We start from the raw sequence: 15125 nt of genomic DNA, 5'->3' as shown, positions 1-15125 counted from the left end.
ATTTTCAGGGATGGGCGGATGATGGCAGTGGCCCAAATTACATCACAGGAATAATGCTCCACTTACATCACGAAAAAGTTTTCAAGGCTCATTCTCTCATAAAGGAGAGTTTAATCATTTTTCAAGGCCCCATCTGGCTGCTGCTGCTGCCGCCGCCTAAGGCGTACGGAGCAAAACAAAACTGGAACGCATGCTGGGAAATTCTTATTAGGTCTGTGTACACTTAACCAGTCAGGCTGAGTATCTGTTTAGAAAAGACATTGCACGACGGTTTTGTGATGTTATAGTCTTGGCAATATCACTTCTCACCTTGATAAAATTCCAGTCATTTCAGCTTTGTGCAACTAGTCATGTTTGTGCGAATCAAAGGTTTGTGCACTTCTGCTAGGGATGGTGCATTTTGGCATTTAATTGTCCACCCTATGGTTCTATCTCATATTCATCTCAGTAAATTAGAACACTGAAGGAAAGTTCATGCTATTCAGTATTGCAATTCCAAAAGTGAAACTCATAAATTATAAATATTCAACACAAGAAAATACATTTCATAAGACCAATTCCAAAACCTAATACCACATGAAAATCTTTTTACTGTTTGTTAGGTAACAGATTTTTCAGTTTCCCCCTTAGCTGGATGATAAAATCCTCAAAATAATATCAAAATCCAGAGTTGACTTGTGTGCATGTGGCGGCATGATGATGCAGCTCTGATGACCCGGGTTCCAGCCCTCCCTGTGTGGAGTTTGCATGTTCTCCCCGTGCTTGCGTGGGTTTTCTCCGGGCAATCCGGTTTCCTCCCACATCCCCAAAACATGCAACATTAATTGGACACTCTAAATTGCCAGTAGGTGTGATAGCGAGTGTGGCTGTTTGTCTCTATGTGCCCTGCTGGCAACTAGTTGAGGGTGTCCCCTGCCTCCTCGCCATTGAAAGCTGGGATAGGCTCCAGCACTCCCCGCGACCCTTCTGAGGATAAGCGGCTAAGAAAATGAATGGATGGATGCATGGATGGATGGATTGACTTGTATGCATGCAAATTTTATAGAAGACGCTAAATCATCCATCGGAGTGAATTTGAGTGTGAATGGTTGTTTCTGTGCTCTCTGGTTGGCTGGTGACCAGTCCAAAATCACATGGGACAGTGTCCAGCTCACCCGCAACTGTATTGAGATTTTAAAAAATCTATTCTAAATGCATGATGTTATGAAATTTGGTTTCCTGGAAAACTCATTTGACTGTCTGCATATTATTTCCTATTTACTAATCCCCGTCTTTATCATAACAAGAAGGTTTTCTTCCACATATGACCATGGGTTGGCAAGCTGTTCTCTGTTACCCGTGGTTACAATTAAGACACTCTTTAGTAACGAGGGCCCACAGCCGGCCAAGCACCCACAGACCTGACACGACTTCATCAATATTGAAAGTCATTTTAAATGTTATGTCAGGTTGTTCTTTACCTCCTGTGCTGCTCCAAGCATGTGATGGGCACCTGGAAGAACATAAGCTAGGAATGATGAACTTGTGAAATGTTTTTTTCTAATCATTGAATTGCTTTTGGACTAATTAGCATTTCCTAGTATTGTTCTATTTACAACTCAAGAGGATTTCCACACCCTTCCTTCTGTCAAGACATATGGGCCCACAAATCACAGCCGGGGTCCCTTGAGTCTGGGCAGAGTTATTCCACAAATATCACGACTTGGTGCAAGACAAGGTTGAACCACGTGTGTGTGCGTGCACGCCATGGCCTTCATGGTAACACAGGTTTTGCAAGAATGCTGTCTGTAAAGAACCAATAAGAAATCATGTACATGTTCTGAAACACAACATTGAGCGTGAGTGCTTGTGTCAGAGGGGAGGCAGTTTGTTCGTACACTGTCTGTATTCACAGAAAAGCAAGACGGCATCAATAATGTAGAAACTTGGCGAGTGGGAGTCCACAAAGTCCAATTAGTTTCAAAGCTAAAGGAACAAAGGCTTCACTATTTGTCAAACAGGACATGCTGTATGTAGTATATAGTCTTCTCCGACTCAGACCTGATCCGCAGAAAAGATCCAGTTAAGTGATGTTAGCAGGGCTTAGCAAAGGAAAGTCAAACTCCAAAGATGGCTAAGAGATCTTGAAAAGAAATGTCCTGAGTCTTCTCAGATGTGTTGACATTTCATTGCTCCAGACAGGCCCACCTTAAACTTGCACTCTGCCTGCAAAGTCACCTTTTACCCACGATCTAAACAGGCTCAGTCCAACCACTGACATTTGCTTCAATTAGCCATGAGTGAGATTGTTAATGTGTGCTATACCTTCCTAATATTCAATAAATAGGCCCTTTCCAAAAAAATGTAATATCAAAAAGTTCATTTATAATCCATAACTCCATTTAAAACGTAAAACCTTCATGGCTTATAGATGATCTGACAATCTTCTACTACACTCAAAACACCTGCACAAGTTTACCCAGATGTCGTTAAATTGTCTCAGTTGGGTTCAGAATAGGGAAGGATGAAGACTTGACAACTGGCCAGAAGACCATCATTGGTACCCTCTGTAGGATGTATAAGCCACAAATGTTCATAGCTAAGGAGGCTAAGGAAGCTGGCTGTTCACAGAATGCTGCATCCAAGCATATCATTGGAAGGACAAAATGTGTCAGGAGAAGAGAAAGAAATGACCGTGGGTTTCAGTAGATTATCAGAGTGGAATGAGGCAGGAGTCACCGTTTCAAAAACAACCACATTCAGGCGCATCCGGAGATGGAAAACAGTTGGGTTCCTCAGGTCAAGCTGCTTCTGAGCCTGAGCCAACGTATGACGCAACTCGGTTGGGCCTAGGAGAAGAAGGACTGGACTGTTGGCCTGAGGTCCAAGGTCCTCTTTTCCGATGAACGTAATGAGTGCCTTTCATTTAGGAATCAAGGTCCAAGGGTTTGGAAGAAGATGGGTGGAGAACAGAGACCAAGCTGCTTGAGGTCCCGTATGAAATAGCCACAGTCAGTCATGATTTGGGGTGCAATTTCCAGTGCAGGTGTTGGTAAACTCTGCTTGCTTAAAGGGGAAATCCAGTGCTTTGCATGAACAATGTATCCAATAGGTCATGTAATATGTTCTCTATTTGCCCAGCGCTGCTTTCTCGGATTTGTCTTCATTTGATGAAGAAATAGGTTGATCGGGAAGATGGAAGAATACTTCCATACAGATTTCAACCTGTAGCTGTAAATAATGTTGAATATTTGGATGGTTCTTTGGGCGGAATGACGCCAGAGTCTGACTACTCGGAGGCCTACGCGCGAGACGTAAGTGCGTATAAATAGAGTACATATTACATGACCTATTGGATAAATTGTTCATGCAAAGCACTGGATTTCCCCTTTAAATCCAAGGCCAAATGTTTTAGAGGACTTCATGACGCCCTCTGCTGAGGAATTGTACAGAGATCCAGATTTCATCTTCCAGAAGGACCCGGCCCCAGCCCATTCGACCAAAAGCACAAAAACCTGGTTTGATGCCCATGCCATCACAATACTTGACTGACCAGCAAACTTGACTGGCTCTAAACCCTAACTGAGAATCCATGACGTATTATCAAGATGAAAAATGAGGAGCACCAGACTCAAAACAACGAACTGATGGCCAGCATCAAAGAAATTTGGGCTTCCATAAGTCCAAGGCAATGCCACAGGCTGATGGCCTCAATGTCACAACGCATTGAGGCAGTGGTTGAAGCGAAGGGATTCTCAGCCAAGTATTGATGATTAACATATTGTTTTGAAAGTACCATATTTTGATTGATTTAATGTGACCCTTCTTTTTTTCTACAAAAACTGCAAAGTCATTTTTTTTCCCCCGTCGAAATCAAATGTTTGAATCTGTTAATCTGTGGGTTTTATGAGCTGGAAGCCCAATTTTGTTAAACCAAATAATTATTTGTAATGTAATTGTTTACTTTTTTGAAGACAATTCTATTTACGGTAACTTTTTTTTTTTTTTTAAATTTAAAAAAATTCTGAGAGCAGACTCCAAGGATTGAAACCATTTAAATGTGCTCTTAAATGGAAATTGAAAGTTTGAATATTGACTGACTACTGAAAATAATTTGTGGTAAGGTTTTCATTTTTAATTGTAGCTATTCCTCCCTCTAATGATATAGGCAAATTATTCAAGTGTCTTAAATCAGCAAAGATTTTTTTTTCCAGAAGTTGTATGTAATTTAGATAATTTATGTGAGTTTTGACAAATTATTAAAACACTTAATGTTTCCTATAGGAATAGAGTAATCTGGGATTTGATCTGCAGGAGGAGTCCATTGGTTTGCCGTTACTGGGAGCGTTGTTGATTCTGTCCAGTTAATAGTCTGCTATTTGTGAAAATCTCTTAATGAGACTGAAGACTGCCTGAAGAGAATACTTGGAATGGTAGTTTACTACTTTCCAGGACAATTCTCAAAGATTCGTGAATAATTAAGTGGCATGAGGTACAGAACCTTTACACATCGAAACTGATGGAGCTATTTGCATGTTTAGGACTCTCTCAGAAGAACATACAGTATGTATGTTCTATTTTATTGTAGCTTAATTGAGCATCATAACAAGGTTAGCTCGGCCAACAAGTCAAGCTGTCTTCATACCACCCAGAGCAGTTAGTTTAGATCATCAATGCTGCACAAGTCTTACAGGTTTGTATCGGAGGGCGTCCCGGTAGGAGCCAAACAGAGCGGCCTGTGCTCTCAGGAAGGCCCTTGCCACACCACTTCCTGTTGCTGTTGACTGCTTCTTAAGCTTGCCTTTCAGACAGGACACCTGGTGGAAAACAAGATGAGAAAAATGCAATGAGAGAAGTCGGGATACGGAGGGGTAAAAGTTAAATTATCACCTCTGATATTGGTGTGGGGGGGAGCCAGACTGTTCAGAGTGTGAAACATCACATTTGCAGGTCATCACAAAAAAGAAAAATAGACAGGAGAAAAGGAAACGAACACTCCAGCCTTTCCACCGTGTGTATGCCTTGTGCTGCTGGGAGCACCTGCTGCTTTGCTAATTGAACAGAGGATGGGGAGTGGCAAGAGGGGAAATGGAAACTCGTATCCTTGCTTTTCCTTTCGTAGCAGGCCTCCTTCCCATCACCTTTTTGCTTTTGCTGTTCCACTTCTCCTTCCATTTCTTACTCCTCTACTTGTTTCCACTTCCACTATGTTCCCCTGCCCCCGCTGGCTCTTCCAGCTCTCTCTAGAAAGGGCCTCTTGACATAAAATGTCTTTAATTATTTTCCCCTCTCCTGGCTGTGGCTCCAAGACTCCAGGCAAGAGGAGAGGAGTAGCAGGCCTGAGCTTGTTTTAGGATGACAAAAGATTCACCCTGGCCACGGTCTCCGGGGAGTCTGGGAAAGAAGTTGTCAAGAGTCTCTCCTCACCTGCTCAGCAGCAGTCTGACTGAAGGAGGATGAGGAGGGAGAAGTGAGAGGAGGCGGCAGAAAGGGACTGCTGCTCTATGTGTTGGCAGTGCCAGCTTCGCACATAGCACATCTTTTCAGCAGGTTGAATACTTGATCAAGTCCTAATTTAGTTCATAAAAATAGGAATCATCATGTCAGGGTTTGATTAAAAATACATAGATATTCTGTGAATATATTTTATAGTTTTAGGGTACATAATTGACCATTTGCAGCAACAACAGTGTCACTGAGCCTGCGCTAGTGCCACTGTGCACAACCAAGCTAAGACACACACCTAAATAATGACTCCACAAATTTGAGGGATTTGCTGTGCTGAAAAGAACGATTTTCAAACAAAGAATTTCAAGTAGCTTCAGATATGTCAGTTTTCCACTAAAACTTTTGAAGAAAATCTAACAAAACAAAACAACTTCGCTGTGTGTGTGAGATACATAATACATACGCCGAGGTTTCTGTCCCATATTTCCTCTATTACACTTTATTGGTAACAAATGAACACAATCAAAAAACTATATTTGTAAATTAAATATTTAAGGTCTGAATGTAGAGGTCATCTTCAGGCTATAAGAACCTTTGCATTTCTTGTGGGCACTTCAATAGGGTATTTCTCTAAATTAATAGAGACAATATGGCCTGCACATTACTAAAAAAAAAAAAAAAAGGGGAGGGAATCACGATAGTCATGTTCGACTTTATTGAATTAATGAGCCAAATCCACCAACTACTCAAGCGTTACAATAGAAAGTCTCCAATGTTGTCCTCTTAAAGTGAATATGAAACTCAGAGCATTAATATAATAAATGTTCTTTTATATCCATGAATATTTGACCAGAATAGTACCTTCACCACCCTAATTTTAGCAATACAATGTGTCTCTTTAGTGTGTGTCCATTACTAAATGACCCCATGTTGCTTGGTATTACAGGACAATTGTGATCAGAGACGGTTAAATAATCATGCTGTGAAGCGGCAGCAATCCTGAGACGTTGCTATCTGGGTATCCGCAATTAGCCGATCGGGAAAACTTCAGGGAGGAGAAGCAAAGTGTTCAGAGAGCTCAGGCGGAGGACAGGCAGAAAGGAACAGAGAGTGTGAGCAGAAGAAAGAAGGCAACAGAGAGATGGAGAGAATGTCAGTCTTAAACTGGGACAGAGACAAAATGAGCAGCGTCTATTCATCTCTCCTGGGTTTTCTCACTCTCCACAGCGTCCCACGTGCTGCCATTGCAAATGCTCCCAGGCATCAAACAGAAAGTTTATCACGGTTAAATTAACAAGTGTCATCTCCATATTCACTCATTGTGCTAAATGCTTTTATGTTTGTGTAAAGCTCTTTCTAGAATTAATATTTCATGTTTATGTGCATTTTTAGATTTTTTTTTTTTCCCCCTCATACTTGCAATTCATTAAAATGTCTTTTTTTTTTCTTCCCGTATTTGGTGGTGGTGGGGTGCAAATCAAAGGGAACACAATGTCAGTCTAAGTGGGGGAGGCATACCCCAAAGACTGTCAGACAAGACGGGCTAGCTGAGTTTACTCTACACACAGAGTTAGTTGTGTGCAGTAGCTTTGAACGGGTGAGAGCATTGCGCTGGCAAACACTTTTTAATGAGATAGGGACACAATCAGTTGTGTTCTCTTTCTCAGTGTTAGCGGTAACAAAAAAAAAAAAAGTTCTATTCAAAAGTTTAAGGGTGATTAAAATTCCTCCGATGTCACATGTGGGCGATCAATCAACTGTTTCAAATATATTGGGAGAGCGAGGAACATACTTGAATATTGGTTTTGTCGAGAGAGACGAGAGCAAAGCCCTGCTATCGTTATGTACCTTTTGCATATTACATGAAAATAAGTGTGTTTGGTAATTGGAGTTTGACTGCGGAGCCCACGCTGCAATCATCAGGTACGTCTCCACGGTAATGGTTCTGTCAAACTAATTAACTTCTCCGGTTTGAGTGAAACTAACGAGACGCGTACCAGCATCAGAGGAAGGCCGGGCTCTACAGGTGATAACCCTATTTGGCAGTGACATTTTTTAGTGTAAAGTCACAGTGGCGGTGATGAGATCAAAGGAAGAAAGTCCCCCATTGGGTCCAATTAGAACTATTGCATTGTGCAGGGGGAGGGCTGCCGGCAGGGGAGGGGGGAGTGGATGGGTGGGGGAGAGGGGGGGTGTGCAAAGAAAACTGTTGAGTTATGATATTCATAATCTATGCAGAGAGGCCTTTCCAGCCCAGGTCTTCTCCCCATAGCTGTGATCTTTTCAATTTACATCAAGGGAGGATGGTCGTGGATGAAAGAGGGGCATCCGAGGCGCGCAGCCCACAGAGGGCAGACACGGGGCCTCATTAAGGGCCGGCCCAGCCAGCCCCAAACAGGGTTTGAAGTGCGTCACATAAAGAGCACGGGGTCAAAGGTCAGACAACGAACAGATCTCCATTTAACTCTCCAGCTGGAGACGGTAATTAGCAGGTGCAATGATGAGCTCTGCCTGAGTGTAAGGGATGATACCACACTCTGAGACAGCTGTGTGTGCGCACGCCTGCGCTGCGATGCATTAATATGTATACAAAACAAGGAGAAATAACGTACGCATATTCTGGTGAGATGCTGACCTTCAGGCAAAGCTTTAAAACAGATCCAAAGAAAGCTTTATTGAAAAATTGATCTGTACTTGTTGAAATAAATGCACCAGTGCGCTGCGAATATCATACATTGTAATGCTCATCCAATGCCTGATCAGTTATTTCATATATAGTTTTACAATAATGTGCTGTACGGGGTTAAAATGTATGCTGCTTTAAAACCAACCAAGCATCTGAATGGTCTGAAAAATAAAATAAATAATAATAATGGAATGTTTCCATGTTCTCTATTGAAAATAGTGTAATAGCGTAACAATTATATTAACAAACTGTCCATTCACTTAAAGTAATGTGCTTAACATATCACCACCCAATATAAGTTTTATGCCATTGCTGACCTAAATTAGCAATTTTGTAATAAACGAAACATTTATATTTCTTTAATGGTAACTACACCAGTATGTCATTGCAGTACAACTAAAATTATGTTTAATAGTAAAAAAAAATTATCATACAGCCATGAATGTTTAAATTTTGTGTTCTGCAAACCAAAAAAAATCTTAGCAAATTATTATTTCTTGCTTAATAGTTTTCAGTGGTTGAATGTTACGCTTGGTTCATTTCCAACTTCTCAGAAAAAACGAATGAGTCAGTTCAAATTTGTATGTAAAAAGGTTATTTTAGTTTAAAATTCCTCTTTTATGTTCAAAATGGTAAAATGTAAAGATGTTACTGAAAAGGAAAGCGCCTGAATAAAATTCTTCATGATGCCGGAGGGTGTCTGAGGCAAACGCAAACAGCTGGTCAAACACGTGTTACTGTAGGAGACCCTCTTAATATTATACTTTATTCAAAGCTATGTAAAAACACAGTACAATCAAATAAATAAAAAGTAAGTTGTGCACAAAAACATGTTAAAATGCAACTTAAGTATGAGCCTTCAGCCCTGACAGTTGACTGTACAAAAAAGAATAAAAGTCAGGGTTTTTTTTTCTTCCCACAAAAAAAAAATCCCCACAAAAAAAGAAACCCTCTGAATGTTTTGTTTAAGATTCTGTCCATGGAAAGAAAGCCATGGGGACGCAATTAAAGAACTACAAAGAAAAAAATAGCGATGAAAATCTCCCACTTTCTTTTGATGTTCTGCAGTTTGAACTGTATGCGCACACACAAATATGAACAAAGACCCACTGAACAGGCCTGTCCTTTCACATATGTGCGCAAATAAAATCGACTCTTTTCAACTCTAAATTTATGCATTCATTGTATTTAAAGCAAGAGACATTTAAGGATTTAATTCTTCAAAAAATAATGAAAAAAAAGCCTTCTGTTATTAATCGGGCCTTTGGTAGAGCTTGATCAAATGAGTTAAAATTCAGGCACAATTAGCTGCAATTAAGGTGCAGGGAGACATGTAATTCTTGGTTTCACGGCATGTTGTAAGGGCGATATAATGCACAAGTCAGGTGAAATAAATAAAAGAGGAACCGACTACATGCTTTAATAGGGATTGCCATGAGATCATCCCTAGTGTGGGGATATTTTGTCAAGCTGACCTCTTAAAGCAGCTGAGCGGCTGAGTTTTGCATACATAATTAACTGCAGTTAAATGTCATCTCTAGCATGGTCGAACCTACGCAGTGGCTGACGGCGTGCCCCCTTTTTTTACTTTTAATTCACACAACCGCAATTGGAAAATGAAGGCACTATCACTAAACGAGGGCGAGTGTGTGTATACGGCACATGACCGTTTAAAATGTTAAATGGCAAACTTATCTAAAAATGAAAAGTGGGTAAAACAAAACTCGAATAAAAAGATCCCCAGACGATAACGTGAGCGGGTTTACAGTAGATCCTTTTGGACAATGGAGGACTTTATGTCTGTGTGAATTCAAATGTTTAAGAGTTTGCCTTCCGCCGACTGCGGATGATGATGTAGATGTTTTCAGAAAGAACACCCAAATTAAAGGTGCAATGTTTGATTAAATGTGCCAGGTGATCTCAGGAGAGGGGTGCAGACACAACCTCAGCCCCCTCATTCATTTGTAAACCTCCAAACAGAGGCTTGAAATAAAGGAAGGGGGAGTGTACGCTGTATATTTACCCCTTGATTGGGAATACAAATGATCAAATGCACGACAGCTGAGTGTATGGGTACACGGTGTCAGCAAAGTAGCGAAAGGCAGAGAGGAGGAGAATAGAAGGAATTAGGCTGTGATGTGAGAGAGCATCAGAAAAATAAGGATGTAAAGCTGCACTGTAGCACCTCACCTTGAACGTGTGGCACAGAAAGAATAATACATGAAAAATTGGTTCCACATCAGTTGCAGGGATCAAATAAAAATCGGCTTCACTCACACAATGTTTGTTTTCAGAATTAACAGACTCCTAATTTGCTATTCTTGGATACTTTTAATGACTAGCGAGGTAAACAGCCCAACCAACCAAAAGCCAATTATAAGTTATCAGCACAATGTCTATGCAGAGGAGAAGCGGTGAGCCTCACAAGAACAAGAAACCAAAACACCTTGATCTTCTAGCAGAAATTTACTATTTTTCTCTACAGGAAGCTTGTCAACACATTGATTTTACGACACGAGCTCAGTCTCTGTCCAATTAATATTGTTTATTTATGCATATAAACTACTCAAACTCAATTCTTCAAACTATCATTTCCTCTAGAGAAAATCAAAAGTAATGAAAACAAAGCAAAAAGAAAAAAATGCTAAAGAAAACCCATAAAAAGCAACAACAACAAAAAATGCCTGGTGTGATTTTTGTGTCCTATTACTCGATGATTCAGATCTTTTTGCCTTTTTTTTTTTTTTTAAAGGAAAGGGAATTGCTACTGGCATGGTAGCATTTGTGAAAGTCAATAAATCTGAAATATTACGTGTGAAATTGTGGAGGGAGACCATTAAGGGAGCGGACAGTCGTGGAGCCGGTGTAGGGGTCCTGTCTGAGGAAGGATGGCTAATTCGGGACAACTGTGAACTCTGAACCTGCTTAAAGAACGACCACTGGTCATTCGGCCCACGTAATAGAGTCCACATGTGCTCACAGCCTGCGTCGACTTAATTAGCAGGTTCTCATAAGGTTTCCTTAAATCAACATCAGAGCACTTCGTTTTTGTTCTTAGTTACACTTGAAATAGACATAAAAATCCTGCCTGTGGCCTTCAGCTTTGAATCTATTCCACTTTATTTATACATTCACCTAGAGTGACACTGGGCTTTTAAAGTGAGACTAATACAGGAGGCATTGGAGAGAAATGAAGGGTGGCTTCAGTGGCTCGCAAACAATGTGAGGCTGCTCAGCTCAGGCAGAGAATCACTCAGCATTAATTTAAGACTGTAGGCCTCTGTTTGACTACACAATGCCTCAAACATCCCCCCTGTGTGTAAACACAAACATCAAATGCCACGTGGCATGTCCTCATCGCTAACAAGCTGACGAACAAGAGACCTGGAATTCCACTTAATTAGTACCTGCTCGCTTGCTTATTAATCCAGCAACCCGGTTGAAAGGATGAGAGAAGGCAGCAAAAAGCAAAGAATACAACAACAGTGATTTGGAGTGTTAAATATATGAATGCCGGTGCACCTTCCGTTTCAGGTGGCGTAATTTGACATGACATGTGGGCTATGTTCTGTCGTTAGTCAGGAAAAATGGTGAGCACAAGATCAAAGCAAAAATGGCTCAGCGACTGCCACTTAATTTAACAGAAGGGAAAGACAAAGGCTTCCGACTTGCCTCCTGTCGCTTATCAAAAATCCTGACTTCGTTTTACGACAAACTCACTTTGCCAAGAATTTTGGCTCCATTCCACAGGTGCAGACCACTGAGGTGCCAGGTATAAGGTGAGACACAGCGAGTGTAGCAGGACGAGAAACCCACTGGGGTTAGCAAGCAGCACAGGTGAGGATTCAGGTACATTTTTTTGTTATCAATTTAAACAATTCTGTGCTTCAAATCCAATAGGAAAGGTTTCGGGAAGGCCCTATTATGACTGTACCACTGTATACAAACCAAGCTCTTTGTGGCATTTGGGAATAACTAGAGTAGGTCTGAAATCCACCCTCTTCAGAATACCGCTGGCGTCAAAACCATCATGTTTAGGGGGGAAAAAAAAAACAGCATTTCCTGAGCCATTAACATTGCAACGATGGAAAGCACATTTCAACACTTCAGATGAGTAATAATGAAAAAAAAATTGCAAACAGACACATCTGAGGGACTGACAAAGTATATTAAAGTAAGTTTCTTTTGGCTTGTACCTTTCGGGGTCACCACAGCGTGTCATCTCATATGAACGCACATATTTGTTTGGCACAATTTTTATACCGGATGCCCTTCCTGACGCAACCCTTCTCAGGAAATGTGAAAAAAATATTAAATTAACAAATTTTGGACAAAAGAGGTTTCAGCCCAACAGTGACAAATATTAATGTCAAAGGGCAAATACTTGCGAGAGGAACCCGATGCGACAATATTGGCCATCATGATTGAAGCAACAAAATAGTAATACTTCGTTTTGAGTTTAATTCCTCTAAAGATGTGACTTTTGGCTTTTTCCTTCTTACAATTGAGAAATACATTGGAATTTGTTGGGAAAAATAAGCTTTAAAAGTTGCACAAAAACCACCATCACAGATTTTAAGGGAGCTTAGTGTATCTCACAAGACCTCAGTTCAGGGACCATCAGCTCATCAGAGGAAAGCATGAAAAGAGAAAAATATACAACGCAAACAAAATTTAGCCTGATTTCCCTTCTTCCGATCAACCTGCGGCAAAGGCCTAATAATCAGATGTTTCTAAAAGGTGATCCTGACCTTTAATTCTTGTGGTGTTGAGATTGAGTTTTTTTTGTAAAATCCGATCTTTTTTATTTTGTTGTCCACATTACAAAAACACAGGTCACAAAGTCACATGTATATGCACAAAACAGAAAGTGCCGTGTTTTTATGGGAGTAAATATGGCCGCGCACGTAGGTCTCGTCACGACTAAACAATTACAAGAAATTTGTGCAATGGGAGCCAACATTCTCTTCTGTTTATTAATTACAAAGCATTTTCTTTTTGCCACCAACTGTTTTCTGCTCCTTGTTCCACTGTTGCTTTTCATCAAACAATTGTGACGGTTGACCCCTTTTGATGACAGATAGGTCAAATGAGCAAGACTTGTGCATCGGATCAGACATTTATGATTTATATCTACATATGAAATAAGCCAGGGTCTATGTAAAAAATCTGAATTGACAGTGTGAACATAGCCTAAGAGTAACATAATTGTCAATAAAAAAAAATCATTATTTATCTATGTATTTATTATTAATGATTTTAATTTCTAAATGTCAATTGTCGTACCAATGAGCATTTGCGTTACGTATGCAGAGAGTCAAGAGCTAACAACTGAGGGAATTGCGGGGGTTGTTATCTGCTGGGTAGACGATTGAATTATATGCAGTTGCTCTGGCCAGACAACGGCATGCAATTCTATCGGAGTATTAGCACTGTGTGTAATGTTGTGTGTGCAGCCTCACCGGGGGGGGCTCCTGCACCACACAGAGGAGCTTTAATACGCACCGTCCGAAAACATAAACAATCCCGCTTCGACAGAGACAAGGGAAGACAAGTTGTGTATTATCTTGAGAGTGTGCGTCTGTGTGTATATATACCTGTGTGTGAGTGCAAATGTGTGCGTGACCCTGAAGTTGGTCACCGTTACAGGAAGCATCTCCACAGTATCATTGCTCTATTAATTAAAGAGACGACGCGCTGGCAGGTGGCCTCACGGCCCACACTGGTAATTGGCCCCCTTCTTCCCACTCTCTCCCCCTTGAAAATCAGCCATCGCCTCTTCGCCCTGCCTCATTCCCACCTCCTACCCCTCGCTCTCAGAAACGTGCCAGTAGGCAGGCGGCAAGGCAAGACTTGGTAAAATAATGATAAGAATGGATGGAGATGAAGGGAAGGGAGTTGCAAGTTTTCCCACAAGCCTCTGATGGTCAGGGAAGGATGTTTGCCTTCAAGCGTTGTAAAGCGCAACGGGAGTTTACTTAAGACAACTGCAATCTGAGGGGCCTGTACTGCAGTCATTAATGATGTGGGGATGGGGGCAGAACAATACAATGACAAGTTTGGACTCTGAGAATAAGTCAGCGGATGGGAGTGTAGAAGACAAATTTAGTCCAAAAGAGGAAAAAAAAATAATTAAATCTGCTTAATAAAAAAAAAAAAAAAATGAAGAATTTTGCTTGAGTAAAAAAAAAGATGTGTGCCAGTGTCTCACCACGTCACTTGGAAGGTTGTGTAGATCATCAAAGGGACTTTCCAGTGTGTTGGTATCCACGTTCAGGATGACCACATCCTCTAGCGAACGACTGCGTACTCTCTAAAAAAGGACAACACCCCAAGATTATCAGCTGATTTTAATGAGTTAACATTTTATTTTAATGATCCAATATTGCGTACTTGACCATGGTCTTTGTTTAGGTTTGATTGCACACACCGCATCGATTCAGTTGATTTTTCTAAAGTACATTTGACACTTGCATTCGAAACATCGCCAAAATATGTTCTACTTATTCCACCACTTGCTGGTACAATATGGAAGTAAATTAGTGCCACCAGGATTTGAATTTGAAATGTAAAGTGGTCACATTTTCAATAGTTGTATTTCATTGTAACTTTTCAATGTTAACAATTCAACCGGCTACAATTCGCTGTCTAAAATTCACTGTCTGTGCCACCATGCAGCGTTACTTCAGGTCAAAACCGAATACCCAGCAAATCCAGTTACACTTTCTTACTATGAAAGCGTAACTGAGATTGGCTGCGTGTTCTGCCTGGTGGCACAGACGGTGAAATTTAGACAGCGAATTGTAGCCGGTTGAATTTCAGACAGCGAATTGCAGCAACTATTAAAAATGTGATCACTTTACATTTCAAATTCAGATCCTCTTTTCTGTGGCATTTACAATTCAAATCCCATTTCAATTTACATTTCAAATTCAAATCCTGGTGGCACTAATCTACCTCCATAGCACAATTTCATTGTTGTATTGCAATTGTATTGTTGTATTCAATTTCC

General features: G+C 40.7%; 1 protein-coding gene across 4 annotated transcripts in view; it reads right to left on the bottom strand.

The window, feature by feature from the left end:
* Nucleotides 1-15125, bottom strand: part of dennd1b (DENN/MADD domain containing 1B) — a 127896-nt gene that overhangs the window by 31423 nt on the left and 81348 nt on the right. For all 4 annotated transcript variants that reach the window (XM_061825999.1, XM_061826000.1, XM_061826001.1 and 1 more), the window contains 2 exons: nucleotides 14325-14426; nucleotides 4671-4796 (listed from right to left, as the gene is read on the bottom strand). In XM_061825999.1, coding sequence (XP_061681983.1) covers nucleotides 4671-4796; nucleotides 14325-14426 — 228 coding nt within the window. The remainder of the gene's footprint in view (nucleotides 1-4670; nucleotides 4797-14324; nucleotides 14427-15125) is intronic.

This window comes from Syngnathoides biaculeatus, chromosome 7, assembly GCF_019802595.1.
Source record: "Syngnathoides biaculeatus isolate LvHL_M chromosome 7, ASM1980259v1, whole genome shotgun sequence".
In the NCBI taxonomy this organism is placed as follows: Eukaryota; Metazoa; Chordata; class Actinopteri; order Syngnathiformes; family Syngnathidae; genus Syngnathoides; species Syngnathoides biaculeatus.
This window is presented reverse-complemented; position numbering and strand designations above follow the sequence as displayed.